The 22,983-nt window shown below is 45.0% G+C and overlaps 1 protein-coding gene across 1 annotated transcript in view; it reads left to right on the top strand.

The window, feature by feature from the left end:
• Positions 1 to 7,930: 7,930 nt before the first annotated feature.
• Positions 7,931 to 22,983, top strand: part of EXOC4 (exocyst complex component 4) — a 481,536-nt gene continuing 466,483 nt past the window's right edge. Inside the window, exon 1 of the mRNA XM_068401273.1 lies at positions 7,931 to 8,017. Within this exon, the coding sequence (XP_068257374.1) occupies positions 7,932 to 8,017 (86 nt within the window). The 5' untranslated portion in view covers position 7,931. The remainder of the gene's footprint in view (positions 8,018 to 22,983) is intronic.

Below are 22,983 nucleotides of genomic sequence, written 5' to 3'. Positions count from 1 at the left end.
TTACATTTCATTTTATAGATGTACAGTAGATTACAGTTAATTTTCTTGCTGAGCATTTAATATTACCTTACCAGAATTTAAATGGGAATTGCAAAACCTCTGCTGCATTGTCTGGAAATTACTTAGCTACACCACCGTCTCTGGGAACTTTTCAGGTGCACTGACAGCTTAAATTCCTGCAACATCATAAAGCAAATCTTCAAGAGACCCACTCTCCTTGTGTTTCAAAGGCCACATGGACCACACTGTCGTAAGGTTATTACGATGGACTGGATCTACACCACTGACATCTCTTAATCCGCTGTCAGGTGTTCTGGTGACTGCAAGATCATTGATAAAACATTACAAGATGCAGTGATCTTCCATCCTAACATGTCTGTCTCAAACCCTGCACTAGTGGTGATGGAGTTGTGGGGTTCATCTGCAAGGATCTGTCTTGCTGATATTGTCCTTCTTGCTGACAATAACAGAAAAAATTAAAGACATCTATCTTCAGCCTCATTCAGGGCCCACATAACACCACTGTACAATAAAGTTGATTTAAGCCTGTTCCTGTAGATTTGGTGCTTCAGTTATCTCTTTATCACAATGTTTTCAAAGCCGCAGTGCCTGTAGCTCCCTGAGCATCCTCACTCTTTGACTACCCACAAACACCTCAGAACACCAAATATTTGGGAGTTACCATCACTGCCATCTTGCAGATTGGTTACTATTGAACAGTTTCCAATCTGAACTTTGAGGCTGCTTGATGGGTATGTCCAGAGATTTTAGATTTGTCCAACCTGAGAGTCAAGCCAGTGACCACTTCTTCAGGGCTCATCTTGCCCACCAAACTGGAATAATTCTAAGGTGATGAGTGGTCATGTTTCTGGGCAAGGGGAAAGTCAGCCCTTCTCCATCACTTAAGCTGTGGTCCTGAGTCTGGGCACATCACACTGTCCAAGGCCAGGGCAGGGGGAGGGATAGCAACAGCGTTCAGGATGGTAACACCAAAGGAGTTGGCTGGCACCATCAAAGCCAACATGGAGCAAACATTGCCAAAAAACATAGCAGCAACACCTGACAGATACAGCACCATGGGTATCATGGACATTTGAAGCATGCTGCTGTTCTGGTATTGTGGTATCACATTGCAGAAAGCCGGCAGGGTTTTTTAGTAAAGAAATTCCTCCAAAGAAACCCTTTTTCTCACTGATGTTTTGTCTTGGTGAAAATGCAGGACGAGAAGGTGCTGGTCAAACAGCGGAGAGGCTGAGATTTGTAACACACAGGAGGGCATTGTGGAAAGCCCTTTCAGAGGCAGCACTGTCTCTCTGTAATGTCCTTCAACGTGGCTGTCCTTCAAATGTGTTGAACTGTAGACTTGAGTATAGATCATTCCAGTTTCTTCTCCTTCTTGGCAGCAAAGCTTTGAGATTGTAAGGTAAGTGGCATTTGTTGTTGTGTGCTTGATTTTAGCACTACTGGGTCACAGTTTCTCCTGTAAAATGGGGGTTATGATGTTTGCCGGTGATATATTTACTTTGTCAAAAGTGCTATAGAAGTACAACAACTGTTCTATTATCCTTCTCTTCTATCACTTCATAGTAAATTAAATTTGAGGCCAAAAGGACTGTTTAGCTGCTGAAACTTATGCCCCATTTTCTGCAAGGGATGCCTTGAAATTGGATGTCTGATGTCTCATTTCAGAAGGATTGACACCACTGCTGCTTTTCTTTTGAAAATACACGAGTGTGTTGCTGGTTCTGGGAGTTTTACTTACTTCAGTTCAAGTTTTTGTTGTTTCTTTTGCCTGAAGCTGCTAGTTACACAAACCAGAAAATATCCAAAGCTGTATTCAGTAGGATGAAATACTTCTGGGAGCAGCTGAATTTATGAAGTCTTATCATCTCCAATGTATGTCATGCTTGGCTGCCTACGGTTTTATAAGGTGGAGCTCTCATCTAAGGGCTTTTCCTGGGGTTGAGGCATCCATCACCTCTCCCTCCCATGTGAATTCACTGGAAAAGAGGAGCCAAGTGGTTCCACCTCCCCCTCGGTGCCAGCTGGAAATCTGGGACTTTCTTTTCTATCCAGCCACCTCTTTTCCCCCAAACTGTAGGAACTTACTGGCTTGGATATCACCTGAGGCAAGTGTTGATGCCCAACAAATCCACAAGTCATTACATGGAGACTGATGGTCAGCTAGATGGTCATCAGGAACTTAATGGAGTTGGGTTAAAATGAGAAGCTTGTGGATAGGATCTAAGAACTTCTTACAGAAGTCCTGGGGGAACAAAAAGCATAATTAAACACGAGAGAGTCAGGATGTGAGTGTTGTTTTTTATGTCTCTTACACATCTCAGGTTTTCCATGGTTCCAAATGAAGATAAGGCTGAAAGATTTTAATTTCAACCAGCCAACATGCAGCCTGCAGCCAGATATCTGAGGACAACTGGATGCTGGACATGAAACGGGAGGTTTGTCTTAGCCATAAGATTGATGGCACCATTGGTAAGTCACATTTAGGCTTCCTAAGCCCAAGGTCTGGTGCATCTACAATACCCAATAATGATGAAAATACTGATATTCCTCCTGTATGTATTGTCACTGCCAGAAAATTCTCCGTTTGAACACAGCCCCATGCAAAAGTATAGACATGCTTTGCTGAGAAGGCCATGGAGCGTGTTCAAGCTCCTGGAAGGTGAATGCAGGCTCTGGGGCTCAAGCTGCACTCGACTCAGTAACTGTGTTAAGGCATATCTAGATTAGAAAGCTGCTCTAACCCCTTGCAATTTACTTTTTCCCAGGGAATGAGATCAATTAACAAAACAAGCCATGATAAAAGATTATTCCATGGGATCAATTACAGGGTTTCTACCCCTTTTTCTGACATGCATTGTTTTGGCTAGGTCTGAATCAGGTCACCAACTGCATGAACTGTCTGGTTCAGTCTCACCTCTCTGTGTTGTGTCGGATTGCACAACTGTAAAAAGAGCATTCCCTTAGTAAGTAAAACAAAGGGGAAAAAATACACCCCAATAATCTGTTTTGTTAATGATTTACAGAAGGAGAACAGCTCATCTTCTTTCGCAGTGTTTTACCTGCCTTTGAAGAGAAAGACCTCACACCTCTGCTCTGATTTCCTTGAGGGATTGCACTACCATCGGTTCTGTGGCTCTGACACTGGAAAAGCAGCAGTACTTTTCCACTTAGCTTAATCTTAGTTACTATTTTCTCTGCGGCAGCAGTACACAGTGCAACCTGGGAAATGTCAGGAGGCAAAAAACAATAAGAAGGCATTTGAATCATATCTCTGCCTTGATTCCCAGCATTAAGCCAGGCAACTTCTTCTTCTGCCCCATGGGCTGCTTACTTCTTATTCACAAGCTGAGACAGAAAGAATTGATGGCAGCTATGTGCTGGGAAGAGATACTGATTGTTGTCATGCAGGAAATCAAAAAAAAACCTAAACCACCTTTAGCTCAGACTTATATAATGGTAAATAGGAATAACAAGGTCAACCAGACGAGTGACTAAACATAGGGCCAGATCCTGATGTTTCAGCACACTTCTATTCAGTTCTTATACAGGCAGACTGGTAAAGCTTGAGAAAGCTTCATAAGAAACACAGAATTAAGTCTATTGCAAGAAGTGGGGGCTTGGGACCTGATTCTTTGGCCATGCACCAATTTCAGTGTACTGCAGCTGATGTCAGGCTGACAAGCTCTGTAAGAAGAGGTAATATATTTTATTAAACTGATTGATATATGTCAACTGAATTATGGTCGCTTTATACAAGCAAAATTGCTCCTGCAGACTTAGATGGAAACTCTGGCCTTCACTCTGCTCCCATTTACACTGATGCAAGTCAAAGGTAATTTCATTATAACTAATATAAACACATTACAGACAAGGCAATTACGCCTGTAAGATATTGGTGTGAACTGAACCCTTTTCTCTGACATTTCTACTCATGTTTGAAATGAAATAACAAAGTAAAATATGGTATTTTTTAAAATGTTAAACCTGTAGATGAGAGATCCATGTGTACAACAGCACTGAGCATTGCTAAATCTGTTAGATTAAGGAATTCACAAGTAACACCTAGAAAATACCAGTGGATAAATTGTGGAAAGGGAGTGCAGGTAAAACTATCTCAGGAAAGGGGGAAAGCAATCCCCTAGTATCATGCAAGACAGATGGGGAAAGGAGGTCTTTTGCCAGTGGAGTTTGTAAAGGCTTCCCAAAGGGAGGAAGCCATATTTACAAAAGAACTGCTCTGCCTGTGCCTGTTTAGGCTTCTTTTTGGCATGGCTCTCTGCCACACTGCTCTTGTGAGACCCCACCTGGAGTACTGAGTCCAGCTCTGGGGCCCTCAACACAAGAAGGACACGGAGCTGTTGGAGCAAGTCCAGAGGAGGCCACGAAGATGCTCAGAGGGCTGGAGCACCTCTGCTCTGGAGACAGGCTGAGAGAGTTGGGGCTGTTCAGCCTGGAGAAGAGAAGGCTCACGGGACACCTTCTAGCAGCAACTTCCAGTACCTGAAGGGGCTACAGGAAAGCTGGAGAGGGGCTTTTGACAAGGGCACGGAGTGATAGGACAAGGGGGAACGGTTTTAAACTGAAAGAGGGGAGATTTAGATGAGATCTTAGGAAGAAATTCTTTGCTGTGAGGGTGGTGAGACCCTGGCCCAGGTTACCCAGAGAAGCTGTGGCTGCCCCCTCCCTGGCAGTGTTCAAGGCCAGGTTGGATGGGGCTTGGAGCAACCTGGTCTAGTGGAAGGTGTCCCTGCCCATGGCAGGGGGGTTGGAACCAGATGATCCCTTCCAACCCAAAGCATTCTATGATTCTATGATTGAGTGGTCAAGGAACCACTCAATTTACTAGATATACCTCATAGTACTAAAACGCTATGAGAAATAAATGTGAAAAGGAAAAGTATATTTCTCTTCCCTGATCTCCAGCCCATCAGTTTTCAGGTTGAGATCCTTTCTTGCAACCTGTGTAAGGAGAAAATGCTGCTCTTGTAACCCTTCATCCTCATTGTATCATATATTATTAATGAAGAAAGACCTCAGTGTTCATGTGCTGCGTCATCCTGCACTACGCTGATTTTTTCTTTTGTTTAAAGAAAACATAAATTCACACCTATAGCTCTGCTTGGGTTTGGAGTGAAGAAAAAGGGCTTTTAAATGAAACAAGGCAGTGGATTAGCAATTAGAGCTCAGGATTGAAAGTCAGCAAGGTTACAGTTCTGGGGGAGATTTGCAGTTGTTTGTCCTGATGAAGTTCCTCCTAAATGAGGTGATTATTGTAGCTGTCAGGAATGAAAAGGTAGGACACATTGATTTCATCCCACTGCAATCTCCAGGACGTGCTGGTACAGAGCAGTCAATATGAATTGCCAATTAACAAAAAAACAATATTGGCAGGTCGGCAGTTTGAGAAAAAACTCCCTCCAGCCAGTGCATAAAACTCCTGCCATTCAAATCACCGTCCTCGAGCAAAGGCATTAGCAAACCTGCCCAGAAAATCAACGAAGATGAGCTTTTTTGGCATAGCTGAATAGGAAATTGTAGAGCTGAGAGACTGTCTGCACAGGGGAAATGGACCAGAACAGCTCTACGGGAACACACTTCAAGTGCAGACCCTATCTGGAGATAAAAATCACTTTGCTTTGGAGTAATTATTCTGTTCTGAAAACACATTGGTTATTCAGGAATAAAGTATCTTTTATTTCAGAATTAAAGTGCTCATGCTCTTATTGTGCCATTCTGCTAATGATAATAGATACAGCCGTTGGTAATAAATAGAGATCCTTCCACAGTAGCTCCTGTGGAAATCTTCACTGTATAAATAAGCCCTAGGAATACCACGCCTTCAATTACCTTATATTTCAAATACAGTTTGTATAGATGGGTACTGTTGGCTTACCTACAGATTTCAGCAATTTTCATGCAATTAAAATTGTTAATGTGCAGCTTTGGACTGAAGAAACAACTCCAGAATAGCAGCCAGGAGCAGTGTCTTTGACATGATGGAGTGAACCTGGTTTAGAAAACACCCAGCAGCTGTTAGTACCTGACTGCTAAGGAGTTACTGCCTCTGCAATAACAAACCTGGGCCTTGCATGGTGCTTTTAACACAAGCTCTCAAAGTACTTGACTGGAGAGGTATCATTATCCCTCATCTGCAAATGGGGAAAGCGAGGCTGTGGTCGTAAATGACTTGTTTCACGTTGCCCAGCAAGCCAGTGAAAAACAATCTTTTGTTTTCTAACCTTCAGCTCAGTGACATACACCTTTCCTTTTCTAAAGAAGATGATCCTATGGCAAGAGATGGAGCATGCTAATGGTAAGGCAAGATGGACTACAAGCAAGTAAGTTGGCCTTCAGTAAGCGTTGTGTGTCAAAGACCTGCCACTTCCCAGTTGGTGAGCTGACTCTGATTTGTCACCCCCAGCTGTGCAAAAACCACAATTCAAGTGCAAAACTCCGGTTAGGTCAGCCTGACTTTCAGAGCCGACTTTGAAGATCACCTGGGCCACTTCAGCTCAACTTACCACCTCCCTGGGGAAACCAAGGGGAAACTATTTTTTAAAACACAGTAACTTAGAACCATAGAGTCATAGAATGGTTTGGGTTGGAAGGGACCTTAAAAGATCATCTGGTTCCAACCCCCCTGCCATGGGCAGAGACACCTTCCACTAGACCAGGTTGCTCCAAGCCACGTCCAACCTGGCCTTGAACACTGCCAGGGAGGGGGCAGCCACAGCTTCTCTGGGCAACCTGGGCCAGTGTCTCACCACCCTCACAGCAAAGAATTTCTTCCTAAGATCTCATCTAAATCTCCCCTCTTTCAGTTTAAAACCATTCCCCCTCATCCTGTCACTCCCTGCCCTCGTAAAAAGTCCCTCTCCCGCTTTTCTGTAGGCTCTTTAGGTACTGGAAGGTGCTAGAAGGTCTCCCCGGAGCCTTCTCTTCTCCAGGCTGAACAGCCCCAACTCTCTCAGCCTGTCTCCAGAGCAGAGGTGCTCCAGCCCTCTGAGCATCTTCGTGGCCTCCTCTGGACTCGCTCCAACAGCTCCGTGTCCTTCTTCTGTTGGGGCCCCAGAGCTGGACGCAGCACTGCAGGGGGGGTCTCACGAGAGCGGAGCAGAGGGGCAGAATCCCCTCCCTCGCCCTGCTGGCCACGCTGCTGGGGATGCAGCCCAGGACACGGGTGGCTTTCTGGGCAGCAAGCGCACACTGCCAGCTCATGGTGAGCTTCTTGTCAGCCATCACCCCCAAGTCCTTCTCCTCTTAAAGGCACTAAATGATGGGATGCTACAGCATCTACCCGTGTAGAACCTGCAAATGAACCCGCTCAAGGCTGTGGTGCACAGTTAATATTCAGCATCAGCTGGTTTGTGGGATGTTACTCTAAGTCGCTAGCGCGTTTTATTAATTTTAAACCTTATAAACATTTAAGCCCTTCACTGCTCAGTCCGGGGAAGGCCCGGGAGCGCGTCAGGCCCCATGCGGCGGCGTGGCCAGACTCTGCGTGGGCGGCTTCAGTCCCTCACGCTCCCACCCCAGTTTCTGCAGCTTCCAGAGTGAATGATGACGTTTGGGCACAGCCCTCTTTGCCGATGTATCTTGTCTGGTCGGCAATTTATTGATCCGTTAGTCGATTTTAGCCGCCTGTCGAAGGGGGGATCGTACCGCCCACGGCGCCTTTCTACTGACTCCCGCCTCACACCGCCGCGGGCCGCAGCCGCCGCCATAGAAACTACAACTCCCAGCGTGCCCCGCGGCGCCGCCGCGCACTGCACGGCGCCTCGATGCCGCGTGCTCCGCCTCCTCTCCTTCTATTGGGTGTCACACCCGCAGGTTCCCGCCTCCTCCCTTCTGATTGGCTGCGCCGCGCCGGCACGGGTGGCCGCTCTCTATTTGAGGGAGGGGGCAAGATGGCGGCGGGCGAGGCGGCGGGGCGCTACCGGAGCTCCATGAGCAGAAGCAAGGACCCCTCGGGGCTGCTCATCTCCGTGATCAGGTAGGGGCGGCGCGGCTCCGCTCCGCAGCCTCCCGTCCCGCCCGCAGGGCCGTTCCTCAGCGCTGTGTGGGGCGCTGGGGGTGAGACAGGGGCGTGGGTGGGCCCTGCCGTGCTGTGGGGCCTCCAGGGCCTCGGGTCCCTCCAGGGCCCTGACAGCGGTGGGGAGGCCTCAGTGCTGGAGCAGACCTTCTCCTGAGGGGTGTCCCGGCGTCCTCCTGCCCTGCCTAGCTCACCCCCTTGTGTTCCCCTTGCTTTGCTGTATCCTGGGGTCAGAGGAGTAAGCCCTGCAGTTAGCACAGTGCCACACAGGGAGGGTCAAGGCACCGTCTTCTTACTGCTGTAGAGTCCGTAGTTGACCCCCATCCACAAACACACAGCAGCACTGAGTAAAATGTGTCTGGTTGGAAGAGCTGTAGGACTAGGAAGTCCTGTGTGCAGACTCCATCCTGTTTTAGGATGCCATAGTGGCAAAAGTGTTACTTCTTCTGAGTCTGACCATCTTGTGGGGGATGAAAAGAAAGCAGTTGTGTCTAGTCACGTTTATGCTGGAAATTTTTGTCTGCCATTATTCCTGAGCTCTCCTCTGTTAGAGGATGATTCTGTGATGTACTTGGAGCCAAGCAAGGACCTGAATTCACTTCACTGATTTCCCTCTGTGCCTTCTTCAACTGCTTATAAATCTCTTCTATGCTATTTATAACCAGTGGGTTGGCAGCTCATTTCCCACACTGAAGCTTTTAAATGTTGGTCTTACACACACCCTCTGAAGTGGGTGTGGGCAGCAAGTGGTCATACTAGTATGACATTGTGAGTTGTAACGAGCTTTCAAACTTTGGTTCCTCATTCAGTGTCTTTGCCAGAAACTATAGTCATTGTGTTACTTTGGAGAAGTTATTGTAGTCATAGTTTTGTATCTAGGACGTGTTATGATTTTAAAATCCTGTATGAATGATAATGCTTAGGACAAAATTCTGTTCTTTTTCATTGCTCTGAAAACTGGTCTTTCAGATCTTGCAAAGCTTGAGGTAAATGGTGGCTCTCAAAAAAGCAGCTGGTTCACTGAACGGCGTAGCCTTCCCAGGGTCGTGACTGCCGTCTCTGAGTTGTATGGTAATAGGTAACAAAGAATCACACTGAACAATGAATGAAAGGTGATGCTTAACACAGAGTGTGGTGCCTGACTTTTCCATTTCAAGTATATGTGGTTCATTAGTTTTATAAGAAAAACTGTTATAAAACCAGGCTCGTTTAGGTTGGAGTTGTATGTATATATGTATGCAGATGGAGAAAAGTATACCCTAGTATGACCTCATCTAAACATGAGGTATGACAGTGGTAGTAGTGTACTTTGACTTTTTATTTTGTACATAATAAATGTTGAAAGGGAAAGGGATGGGAAGCTAATACCCAAATACATGACTGTTAAAATGGATGGTGGTCCTGAAAATTTTATATCCAGCCTACACACGCTCCTGGGTGCAATTGTTCATGAGTTTGCATGGACTGTTTGCATAATAAATACATGATTAGTCGTGAAAACCTGAAAAAAATCAGGCTTCTCACCTGGATATTGAGTTTTTACTGGGCACTTATACCTTATATTTAGGACAAGGATAAATAGTGTGGATTTAAAGTGTGTTGTGCTTAGTGTTAGAAATTTAATGAACTATAACAAGGGCAAGTGTAGAGTCCTGCATCTGCGCAAGAACTACCCCATGTACCAGTACAAGTTGGGGACAGACCTGTTGGAGAGCAGCGGAGGGGAAAGGGACCTGGGGGTCCTAGTGGACAGCAGGATGACCATGAGCCAACAGTGTGTCCTTGTGGCCAAGAAGGCCAATGGCATCCTGGGGTGTATTAGAAGGGGTGTGGTCAGCAGGTCGAGAGAGGTTCTCCTCCCCCTCTACTCTGCCCTGGTGAGGCCGCATCTGGAATATTGTGCCCAGTTCTGGGCCCCTCAGTTCAAGAAGGACAGGGAAGTGCTAGAGAGAGTCCAGCGCAGAGCCACGAAGATGATTAAGGGGGTGGAACATCTCCCTTCTGAGGAGAGGCTGAGGGAGCTGGGTCTCTTTAGCTTAGAGAAGAGGAGACTGAGGGGTGACCTCATTAATGTTTATAAATACGTAAAGGGCAAGTGTCATGAGGATGGAGCCAGGCTCTTCTCAGTGACATCCCTTGACAGGACAAGGGGCAATGGGTGCAAGCTGGAACACAGGAGGTTCCACATAAATATGAGGAAAAACTTCTTTACGGTGAGGGTGACCGAACACTGGAACAGGCTGCCCAGAGAGGTTGTGGAGTCTCCTTCTCTGGAGACATTCAAAACCCGCCTGGACGCGTTCCTGTGTGATATGGTCTAGGCAATCCTGCCCCGGCAGGGGGATTGGACTAGATGATCTTTCGAGGTCCCTTCCAATCCCTAACATTCTGTGTGATTCTGTGTGATTCTGTGTGATTCTGTGTGATTCTGTGTGATTCTGTGTGATTCTGTGTGATTCTGTGTGATTCTGTGTGATTCTGTGTGATTCTGTGTGATTCTGTGTGATTCTTTCTTTATCAGCCTCAGATTTCAGTAAGTTGGAGAGGCAAACATGGTAAGCTGTAGCTGGATAACCTTAATTTAGAGAAAACAGTAATTTGTACACAGTGGAAGAATGAATAATCGACTTGCATTGATTGCTGCAGCATTTCCTGTAGTAATTGTCTTTTGGAAATTACAGGAAACATGAAAGAAAAAAGAGTATTTTAAGGGCCTTCTTTTGTATCTCTATTTTAATAAATCTAGACTTGTTATTTCATTTATAATATAAAATGAGAATGAGAGCATGTTACTGTGTTCTCCAAATAAGAAATCATGTTTGTCTAATAATCATTGTCTTACAGACACTGATACCTTGGTTAGTTTAGGTCCAGTGTTTAGACACAACATCGAGGTTATCGACTTTATGAAATGAAAATTGTTCAGTAGAACAGCCTAATAACTAAACCTCTAGAATTTAATTAGAACTTGGTTTTCATGTAGAGATTCTTTGCACAGCATCAAGTGTCATGTTGAGCCAGACCATGAAAACCTGAAAGTAGAACTGATTGCAAAGGACTGAAAAAGTGTTGTGTTAGTCATGTTTCTTAGGGTTAGCCAAGTAAGAAAAGCAAATGGCATGGGAAGGAATTTAAATCACTTTCTTCTGGACGTTGTTTTTGTATAGCAGCCCAGGTGTGGATGAACTTGCCAAGCAGCAGGTGACATTTCTTGCTGTTTTGTATGCTCATAAAATAGCATTGCAAACAAATTTAGACCTGGGTGGGTTAAATGTATCCATCTTATAACTTTACTCAGCTTCAGAAAAATATTACAAATCTTAATGATAGGCTCTTGGTTTGACATGTAGCCAAGCTTCCTTTTCTTGATAGCTTTATTTCCAAAACATTTATGTGTACAGTCTTCTGCCAATTCTTGTGGTTTTACACTTGCATTTCCCTGTTTATTTGTAAGGCTATTTATTTCTCTTGTTGCTGTGTGAAAGGCCCATAAAAAGAGACACTGTATGAAAAGTAGCAAAACTCTTGACTACATTCTTCTGCTGCAAACAAATAAAACCAGAGGAGCTTCTTCAGGTAGTATGATATCTTACTTGGTTATAGCAAAGCTGTTATGTCTTTCAAAAAGAAACATTGTTTAGGTCAGCAAAATCTATTTAGTGTGATTGTCTATAAATTGCTTTCAAATGTAAAAGCTGAAAGGCCATTTATAAATATAAATTATTTTATTAATGAAGGGATAATTTTTGGTGTTTACTCAAGCTCAGTAGCTCTCAGTTGCAAAAGACTGAATAATTTACTTCCCTCTGATACTCGATTTAGGGATTCTTGTACTGATTTTGCTGGACTTCCCGTGAGAAAAAGTGTCTTACTTTCAGGGAGAGCATTTGGGGCCAGATCCTTGACGAAGTTTAGTGTATTAGAACAGCGCTGAAATCGGGTATGAAATGGTGTTTTATGGGAGCTGGGGCTCTGGTCTAAAATCAGGTGCTGCTACTTCAGGAAAGTTAATTACACAAATGTCAGTGTCACAGTGTAGGTTTCATCAGTGTTGTTCATCGCAGTCTTGGTATAGTGTGGAAATTTTGGGTCATCCCTAGTCTCTACAGCGTTGCTTTTCAGCAGCTCCGAATGCAGAAAACTCTGAGATGAAGGAAGACCCAACAGGAAGGACCATCCCACTTGTGATCATTTTTCTGTCCCTGTGAAGTGTCAGTTTTTCCTGTTGTGTTGGGGAACACATTTGTTCTTTGGGAGTTGTTTCCTGTAGGAGGATTTGTGTACTGATAGAATTCACCTTGTTTTTTTCCAGCTGTTGCCAAGAATAGAGAATAAAGGCAGCCTCAATATGGACTAATTTGGAAGAAGCTGTTTCCCGAGCAGAAGGAGACGTACTGCTCAGTAGAATACAAAACTGAAAATAAAATCCTGGTGTTTGAGCTGAACCAGGATCTGTTGGGTGATGATAACCCTGCTAAGGTCATCTGGCTCAGAGAGGTGGTGCAGGTGTCTGGTGCCTGTGCTGCCCCATAGCCCCAACTTGAGCAAACTGACCATGTCTACACAGCAAACCACCCATCTCAGGTCTCCTCTTGGGATCCTGATGGTATCTCATTGGTTCCAAAACCTGTACATATCTATGAACAGCAGTTCACATTGTTTACCATCATAACACTTGTCTTGCAGCCCGCAGGTAGGATGTTTTATAGTGTTATGCTGCTGTTGTGTTTCCTGCTCAGTGTTACAGAAGTACAAGGGCACCAGCACTCCTGGGGTATTAAAAAACTGTATTCAGTGGATGGAGCGGTACCTGGTGCCTTGTCTGTCCTGCCTGTAGAATCGCTCTCAGGAGTGAATGATGGGCAGTGCTCTCACCAGGGAGTGAGAGTAATAAAAAGTTAGATTTATAGAATCATAGAATGGTTTGTGTTGGAAGGGACCTTGGGGATCGTCTGGTTCCGGCCCCCCTGCCATGGGCAGGGACACCTTCCACTGGACCAGGTTGCTCCGGGCCCCATCCAGCCTGGCCTTGAACACTGCCAGGGAGGGGGCAGCCACAGCTTCTCTGGGCAGCCTGGGCCAGGGTCTGTCCTTTAAAAGAAAGACAGATGATACTTGAGGGTGTCTAACCAAAGCTAGAAGGAGAATCTTAAGAACTTTGCGAGTCCAGAGAAGGGCAACGAAGCTGGTGAAGGGTCTGGAGCACAAGTGTGATGAGGAGCGGCAGAGGGACCTGGGGGGGTTTAGTCTGGAGAAAAGGAGGCTCAGGGGAGACCTTATCACTGTCTACAGCTACCTGAAAGGAGGGTGTAGTGAGGTGAGGGTCGGTCTCTTCTCCCAGGTAACGAGTGATGGGATGAGAGGAAACGGCCTCAAGTTGTGCCAGGGGAGGTTTAGTTTGGAGATCAGGGACAATTTCTTCATGGAAAGGGTTGTCAAGCACTGGAACAGGCTGCCCAGGGCAGTAGTGGAGTCCCCATCCCTGGAGGGATTTAAAAGCTGTGTAGATGTGGTGATGAGGGACGTGATTTAGTGGTGGCCTTGGCAGTGCTGGGTTAACGGTTGGACTTGATGATCTTAAAGGTCCTTTCCAACCAAAACGGTTCTATTCTATGATTCGAAAAGAGCCGGGAGCTGAGTTACCAGGTAGTGTAGTCATACCCTCAGCAGTGCTGCTACTGGGTTACACTGAGTTCTTGGGCACAGTTTCCCTCTCCTTTCTCCTAAAGGAGAGAGAGAGGGTTTGGGGGGGTAGGTATATTCATAACAATAAATCTTTTAGAAGTAAAGAGTGTTTGAGAAGCTTAATGAACGTTTGCAAAGTCTGCTGTTAAAATCTCCACCTTTGTGTTGCTCAGGGGAGCCCTTCCCCCTGTGCCTTCAGGGGATGTGAGAGTATCTTCAAATTTGCCCTTGTCCTCACATTGGTGAGAAGAAATGACCATTATTTGCTATAAGAAGATGTAACTCCTGCGGCTGTGGCTTCCGGAGTAGGATATTGGACGTCAGGGCTTTACAGCTTCTGACCCCGTGCTTCTGCCGGATGGTCGAAAGCGTGGCGCTTGCACTCATGCCTCGGCACACCCACTTTAAAAACATGCTAATTCCTTCAGATATGAGAAGGAGCCTTCAAGTTCCTTAAATAAAAGGTACTTTGTAAGGTCAAAATGTTGTCACTGGAGACCAGGAGCTTTTGTTGTAGCGGTCTAATGCTGATCACATGGGCTTTGGCAATGTCTTTTCTCCGTTCTCTGCACTATTTTTTAAAAATTTTGCTGATCTGCTGGAGGACAACTTGGGGAATGTTGTTTTTTTTCTTTCAGAGGACAAACACGTGTATGTATATTGATTTTTCTTAACCTTTTGTTTTGTTGGTAGCTGGTTGAAGCAGCTTTTGTACTCTGAAACAAGCAACCTGGCATTTAGCAAATGCTATTTTTTTGAGAGATCTTGTCAGATTTTTAATTGGTGAATGTGTCTGCCTTTTATTTATTGTTAGGCATTTTTCTTTCTACTTAAAGGTTGCTATTTTTTAAAACTGGCCTTTAATAGCTGCTTTAATTGGGAGAAAACAAACTAGCAGTGACTCCATGAGACCTTCTTGAAATCTTTGTGCTGAGCTTTCACACAGGCAAACACATACAACGGACGTCAAGAACTAAAAGTGAGGCAAGGTGTAGTGTGTTTCCTCCTTTCATGTCTGCAGAAGTTGAAATCACAGGCAAAAAAAACCTTGAACATATTTTATTTTTCACAAGTGGAATTCTTTTTCTTTTTAATGCTTTTTGGCCATTATTTTCATTACGTTTACAGTGAACTTTGTTAAATGGATTCTTACTAATGACCTGGCATTTGGTCTTCTCTTTCTGTCTAAAGCAATAGAACCGATAACCCAGCTTGTGATGTGGAGTGAGGAAGACAGATGTATAGCTGTTGCCCTTGCTGTTACATTGGGGAAATAGCTGCTACAAGGAATAAAGCAGAGTTATTCTCATCTGTATGTACTCTAATGGTCTCTTAAAACCACTTTTATTGCTAATGGTGTTTTCCAGTGTTATAAAGGTAACGGTTCTTCTACAAGACAAGTAGCTGAGAAATTCATTGAGGATAAATTGTATATGGCAGAGTGTAGTTTTAAACTACAGATTTTCCTGAAATGATTTCGAGGCACTTGTATAAAATGTCTGCATATTTGGCAGGTATTGGGTTGTAGCTTGATACAGATACTTGGTTACGTTTAATAGCAACAATCGGTGGGGTGTGTATGGGAATACACAACCATATGTGAAAGGACAATATATGTGACCATGCCTTGTTAAAAGCTCAAGGTACTTTATTGTAGCGAGGTGGGGGTTGGTCTCTTCTCCCAGGTAACAAGTGATAGGACAAGAGGAAATAGCCTCAAGTTGTGCCAGGGGAGGTTTAGATTGGATATCAGGAACAATTTCTTCACCAAAAGGGTTGTCAAGCACTGAAACAGGCTGCCCAGGGCAGTGGTGGAGTCCCCATCCCTGGAGGGATTTAAAAGCCATGTAGATGGCCATGAGGGACATGGGTTAGTGGTGGGCTTGGTGATCTTAAATGTCCTCTTCCAACCAAAACGATTCTATGATTTTTCAGCTCTGATTTTAGCTTTAGACAATGCACTGTGCAGAGCTGGAGTTTAGTCTACCCTTACAAAACTAGGAAGCAGAAATAGTCGGTTTTGTTAATAAATAATTACAAGTTCTGTGACTTCAACTCTTTTGAAGAAATTGCCTGCAACAGCTCTTCATTCCAGTGCAGGATTGAAACCTTCAGGTTAATCATGAAATTTCCAAAGCCTCTTGCTGATTCATGCAGGGCCGCTGTTCTGATGCGGCGTGATACCAAGGATGGATTCATAGCACAGGGTGTCCAGTGGCTCCTTCAATACTCTTCATCTTTTAACCATCCAGGTGGCAGGTCTGAGTGGCATTGTCCAGCCCTGCTCTTGCAGATTTGAAAATACTGATCCTTAGGACTTCAGTTTTCTCCTGGGAATGTGGTAAATCATGCAATAGCTGCGTTGGCTTTTTAGATCTAAAGTTACTAACAAAAAAAAGGCTAAGAGTTGTTACCTGTGGTCTCCTTTACATGAAGATTGTTCTGGACAGGTTCTCACACAGTAGAGTGGTAGCTGAGTCGCTCAGCTTGCACCTGGCAGCGTAACTGGCATCTCATGGGTGGGTCTGCATCCTTTTCTGAGATGGAAAACGGTGTGCAGCTGGTGTTGGTAGGGATCTGCCTATGTGCAGGATTGGTTTTTTCATCTTAATGTACTGCTGTTGGAGACATCTGAAGGAATAGGATTTCTTCTGTTGAAGTCATCATCTTAAATGACTGCAGTCCAGTCTTTGCTTCAGAAATCAGCTGATCACTAGCTATACCTGCATCGTTTGTATTGGTGTGGTGAAATTTGATTAAGGGTTGGTTAATTTAGCAAAATGAAGAATTCCCTGATGATATTTATTTAGATGGCTGTAGGCTGCTCAGCCTTTTCCCTGCAGCTGTCATGCATACACCTGCAAGCCCTCAATGATAAAAAGATCATCAACTTCTGTAGAAAATGCTCTAACCAACTGTGTAAGTGGCATGAAAGATTAATGGAATGTAAGTAGAGGAGGAAAATGTTTTATAATGCTCTGTTTACTTTGTGTGTTTAACAGCATTTTGAAGAGACTCAGTTCTGCTGTTTCTTGCAGTGAAGGAGTGAGGTATTGCTTTGTTTGCACAAGGGAGATCTAGTTGTCTGGACGCTGGCTACCTTGTATTCCCTTTGATGAGGATGGAGCGTGCTGGCCTCAGGACTTCACTCTTTTGTTTTGTGGTTTGTTTTTTTTTTTTTTTAAGGGGAAGATGCTTTATAATTTTATAGTCAGTTTACAATGATACCCCGTTTGCCATGCTTTTTGACTTGTATGATGCAATTTTTGACTACCTTCTTCCTTATTACAGTCTACAACTACCTGAAGGGAGGTTGTAGTGAAGTGGGAGTCGGCCTCTTCTCCCAGGCAACCAGCAATAGGACAAGAGGACACAGCCTCAGGCTTGGCCAGGGGAGGTTCAGGTTGGACACTAGGAAGAATTTCTTCTCAGAACGGGTCGTTAACCATTGGAACTGGCTGCCCAGGGAGGTGGTGGAGTCACCATCTCTGGATGTGTTTAAAAAAAGACTGGACATGGCACTTAGTGCCATGGTCTAGTTGACATGGTGGTGTCAGGGCAATGGTTGGACTCGATGATCCCGGAGGGCTCTTCCAACCTGGTTGATTCTGTGATTCTTTCCAGCACCTGATTGTCTCCATGAAGGGAGTAGTTTGTCTACTGAAAATATGGATTAATTTCCTCAAATCCAGAATTTTGTAGGAGCAATGAACTAACCAGTGAAAATAATGAGAAAACATTCAACATGTTGCCACTGAGTTGAATTGTTAAATACCTTTTGTTTTTTGTTTTTTCTTTTTTCTTCTTTCTGACTTTGTTTCCTAAGGAGCCAACGTTTTACAGCAGTTTCAATGAGACTCTGCAGAGGTTTCAAAACGTGTATTATCAGATTCTGTTCTTTGAGGTTAAATAGTGCTGGAAGCTGTAGATCACCCCATTTGGGACTTGTCTTTAAGACAACAGTTTTCAATTATAAAATTCAAATAAGTCCATTTAGTTTAATGAACCTCTGGCAGTTTGTAGAGCAGTGTAGACAGTGGGCTGAAGTGCAGTTGTCGCAGGGTGCTTTACAAATCTTTTTCATTGTGCCCTGTTGAAATCCAGCTGCTTGTGAGGTCTCGCGGGCTGGCACACAGACCGTGGCACAGCAGTTGGAAGGAAGAAAACCTGAACTGCTCTAGACAGGCTCTTTTCCCGTACAAGATTTTTTTTTTTACACTCATCAATATAAGGCTTAGGGGAAAAAAGCAACCAAGCAAACCCTAATTTTCAGAAAGGACCAGATTTTATTGTTTCCTCACTTATGCATTTTATTCTGATTAACTCAGAGGCTTAAATATTAGTAAGGTGTTTCCAGTAAACATTTTCTAAATGCATGTTTGATCTTAGGTGTTGCTTGACATTTCCACTACAAGGCCCGGTCCTTGAAATTATCAGGATCAGACCCATTGTGTAATGTTGTGTTTCCATCTAAACTTTTTGGAGAGGAAAAGGTATTAAGAAATTAGTGCATTTTATCATAAAAGATTTGCTGATGACACCAAACTGGGAGGACTGGCCAATACCCCAGCAGGCCGTGCTGCCATTCAGCATGACTTGGATAGGCTGGAGAGCTGGGTGGAGAGGAACCTCATGAAGTTCAACAAAGCCAAGTGTAGGATCCTGCACCTTGGGAGGAATAACCCCATGCACCAGTACCGGCTGGGGGTTGACCTGCTGGGAAGCAGCTCTGTGGGGAAGGACCTGGGAGTTCTGGTGGACAACAAGTTCCCCATGAGCCAGCAATGTGCCCTTGGGGCCAGGAAGGCCAATGGTGTCCTGGGGTGTGTTAGGAAGAGTGTGGCCAACAGGTCAAGGGAGGTTATCCTGCCCCTCTACACTGCCCTGGTGAGGCCACACCTGGAGTAACTGTGTGCATTTCTGGGCCCCCCAGCTTGAGAAAGATGAGGAGCTACTGGAGAGAGTCCAGCGGAGGGGTACGGAGATGGTCAGAGGACTGGAGCATCTCTCTTATGAGGAGAGGCTGAGGGAGCTGGGTCGATTTAGTCTGGAGAAGACTGAGGGGGGATCTTGTCAATGCTTACAAATACCTTAGGGGTGGGTGTCAAGAGGAGGGGGCCAGACTCTTCTCAGTGGTGCCCAGTGACAGGACAAGGGGCAACAGGCACAAGCTGAAACATGGGGAAGTCTCATCTGAATATGAGGAGGAACTTCTTTAGTGTGAGGGTGCCAGAGCACTGGAACAGGCTGCCCAGGGAGGTTGTGGATTCTCCTTCTCTGGAGATATTCAAACGTGCCTGGACACAACCCTGTGCAACGTGCTCTGGGTGACCCTGCTTTGGCAGGGGGTTGGACTAGATGATCTCCAGGGCTCCCTTCCAACCCCAACCAGTCTGGGATTCTGTGATTTCTTCTTGCAGAGCACTTTTATGCATCTTCCATGCATCTATGAAGTCAACACTTGATCTTCCCAACAACTTGCACTTCAGACTCACCACTGCAATTCCTGTGATAATTTGCAACCTGACAGTGTCTGAGTAACCGTCTGGTTGCTGTCACTGCTGCTGGAGAGCTGAGATGTGGACAGATGCTCTCTCTCATCTCGGTTATTTTGTTCCCTTCCCCTCGCATCCTGACCTCTTATCTTTTATTCACCTGTTGTTGTTTCTTGTCTATTAGATTTCCTGCCACAAAGAGCTTGCGCCGTGGCTCTGCGTGCTTGCGCGGTGTCTCTCGGAGGGGCGGCTGTGTGGTTTGCCTGGTGTTAGTGCACTTCTTTTTACTCTGCTGCCTATTTTTTTTTTCCTTTTTAATACTGAAATCCCCTTGGCACATTGCAGCTATTTCCTGCAGAGAGGAGACGGGTCTTTCTAGACGTCTGCAGCGCTCTGCTTAAATGATTATTTGTTGCTTCTAGCAAGTGCTTTATTCATTTAACTCCACAAATCCTTTGTTGGTCAAAAATTGTCTGTGTTGGCTAAGGCCATGCTTTGATTTCTTCTGTACCTTATAGAGGCTTGTTGTATTCTAGTTTGTATTTTAGGTCCTTGGTATGGCGTAAAATGGAGAATAAATAAATAAATAAACCCCCTTTGTCTAATTTTGCTTCCTGAAGGGTAATTTTAATAATCTTAATCTATACTATTAATTTTATTGTCCAGAGTGATGCAAGTGGATATGGTATGTTGTGAAACATATTCGGGAGAGTTTTTGTAATATTGATATGTGATACCTACCCAGAACTCTTTATCTGCAGGCTTCAAAGATGGACAGGAAGAATTATTGTTTAACTGTTATCCAAACTGTAAAACATTGAAAACCTCACCCAATTTCTTCAGAAGGGATGGATCATAGTGTATCCTTTAAACTTTGGATTTCACCCCGGGCTGCAGTGTGTACTTAAGAAGCTGCTTCTGTTCAATGGATTTCTGGTGTTCTTTTTACTGGACAAAAAGGTTGCAACGTAAGTGAGTCCCGTAAGTTGGCCACACTTGTAAGCGTAGCCTTAGCTTTCACCAAGGCTAGCTTTAAGCCAGGCTGTGTTGTGTGCAGTTGATACCACAAGCTGTCTGTAGTATTGTACCTTCAAAGGTGTTTTAAAGCGAGGAACTGGGAGGCTTAACAAGGCGTACGTAAGGTGCAGAGCAACGTAGAAACAGGTGGCAGAAAGTTTACTGTGGATTGCTGTTAAAATTGGAGCTTTGTTTGCTCCCCCCCAGCGATTCAGCACTCTGTTCAATTACACTTCACTGGAAAGTTCATTTTCCTGATCAGATGAGAAATATTTAAATTTGATCAGCTTGCCTTTTTTTTTTGGTTGGTGTTTCCCACTCTTTAATGAGTGTTTTCATATGAATAAGTGGCACTGAGTGAAGGCAAGTGAATTGCATGCTTAAAGAAACCTAATCCAGAAGTAATGGAAGATTCTTCCTGGATTTCCAAACTGCACCTGTGCATTTCATAGTACTCTTTTCTGCCTGTAACCACAAATATTTGCATATGGCTGCTCTGATATTGTGGAGCAGAGGAAGAGAGGCTCTAGAGGGACATGCAGATGCTAAACACCTACAGATGCTAAACACCTACAGCAATGGTCAAAAGCAGCAGGGGCTGAATGGTCTTCTGCAAAATGAGCCCGTACCTCCTTGCAAGCATTGTCTAGCATGTTGCAGTGCTGACTTAGCATTAAGTGTAACAAGTGCCAGGTCTTACACTTGGGCCACAACAACCCCCTGCAGCGCTACAGGCTGGGGGAAGAGTGGTTAGAGAGCGGCCCGGCGGAAAGAGCCCTGGGGGTGCTGATCGACAGCCGGCTAAACAGGAGCCAGCAGTGTGCCCAGGTGGCCAAGAAGGCCAGTGGCATCCTGGCCTCTATTAGGAATGGTGTAGCCAACCGGTCTGGGGAAGGGATCGTCCCTCTGTACTCGGCACTGGTGAGGCCTCACCTTGAATCCTGTGTCCAGTTCTGGGCCCCGCACCTCAAGAAAGATGTTGAGGTGTTGGAGCGAGTCCAAAGGAGGGCGACCAAGCTGGTGAAGGGTCTGGAGGGTCTGACCTCCGAGGAACGGCTGAGGGAGCTGGGGGTGTTTAGCCTGGAGAAGAGGAGGCTCAGAGGTGACCTTATTGCATTCTACAACTACCTGAAGGGAGGTTGTAGTGAAGTGGGAGTCGGCCTCTTCTCCCGGGCAACTAGCGATAGGACAAGAGGACACAACCTCAAGCTTCGCCAGGGGAGGTTCAGGTTGAACATTAGGAAGAATTTCTTTTCAGAAAGGGTTATTAGCCATTGGAAGGGGCTGCCCAGGGAGGTGGTGGAGTCACCATCTCTGGAGGTGTTTAAGAAAAGCCTGGACATGGCACTTAGTGCCATCGTCTAGTTACCATGGTGGTGTCAGGGCAATGGTTGGAGTCGATGATCCCAGAGGTCTCTTCCAACCTGGTTGATTCTGTGATTCTGTGATTAATTGTCTAAAATGTGTATTTGCTTTTTGTGTGCAGTATCTGTTCTTTCACTTTTCTTTTATAAAAGCATCCACAGAAGCATAATGCCCACATACTGTTACTACAATGTTCTTCCTGTGAGCCAAATTCTCTAGTCAAGAAATTGATAATTAAGACTCCGTTTATTCTCCATAGCTCAGCAGTAATCATACTTAACAAGGCTGGCCTTAGGGCTGGTAAAATAGGCAGGCAGTTATCCACCCAGCCTAGCTGGAGGCATCAGAAAAAGCAAATTTGCAGAAATGAAACATTTATTGTTCATTAATGTTAAGAGTTTTCTCTTAAAATTGACACTTAATCTCATTTTCTTGGCAGTTTATTGGGCAGGTAGGAAGCTAACAGTGGGCTGGCAAAAGAAATTACTCATCTTCCCTGGAAAACAGACTTGATAATATCAGCTGTGTGGGGAAATATGAGACTTCTCAGTGTAAACAGAAATTCTTGTTGAGTCTCAAATCTGATTCCTGCTGGAGCTGTAATTTTGAGGTTGGTGCCTGTAAGTGGATACTCTTCGAGGTTGTTGTTAACTTTCTTTTGCCACAGTGCAAAATGTGTGGGGTGTGTGTGGGGAGGGCAGCAGCTAAATACAGGATTTGGTAGAAAAACACTCGAGTGAAGGAAATGCAGTGACAGGGTACTAGATGAAGCAGGAGTAGTATGGATCGTGGCTCTGAACTCAAGTGCAGAAGACCGAGAGCTCGTGTGTGGTATATGGGCATTCAGCACATTGCAAAACAAAAAGGGGTTGGGCTGTGGGCATTTGGAGCTGAAAAATTCATGGATTTGTCTCTGACCCATTTTTGTTATTGGCCCTTATAGAATAAAAGAGAGGGGAAAATAAAGCAGAGTTACTTCTCTGATGCCTCAGACTGAGGTACGATAGTAGGACAGCATGTCATAGAATCACAGGACGGTTTGGGTTGGAAGGGACCTTAAAGATCATCCAGTTCAAACCCCCCTGACATGGGCAGGGACACCTTCCACCAGACCAGGTTGCTCCAAGCCCCATCCAACCTGGCCTTGAACACTGCCAGGGAGGGGGCAGCCACAACTTCTCTGGGCAACCTGGGCCAGCGTCTCACCACCCTCACAGCAAAGAATTTCTTCCTCAGATCCCATCTCAATCTCCCCTCTTTCAGTTTAAAACCGTTCCCGCTCGTCCTGTCACTCCATGCCCTTGTAAAAAGCCCCTCTCCCGCTTTCCTGTAGCCCCTTCAGGTACTGGAAGGTGCTAGAAGGTC

The sequence above is a fragment of the Nyctibius grandis genome, chromosome 5, assembly GCF_013368605.1.
Source record: "Nyctibius grandis isolate bNycGra1 chromosome 5, bNycGra1.pri, whole genome shotgun sequence".
Lineage (NCBI taxonomy): Eukaryota > Metazoa > Chordata > Aves > Nyctibiiformes > Nyctibiidae > Nyctibius > Nyctibius grandis.
Note: the sequence above shows the minus strand (reverse complement) of the source record. Positions and strands in the feature narration are given on the sequence as shown.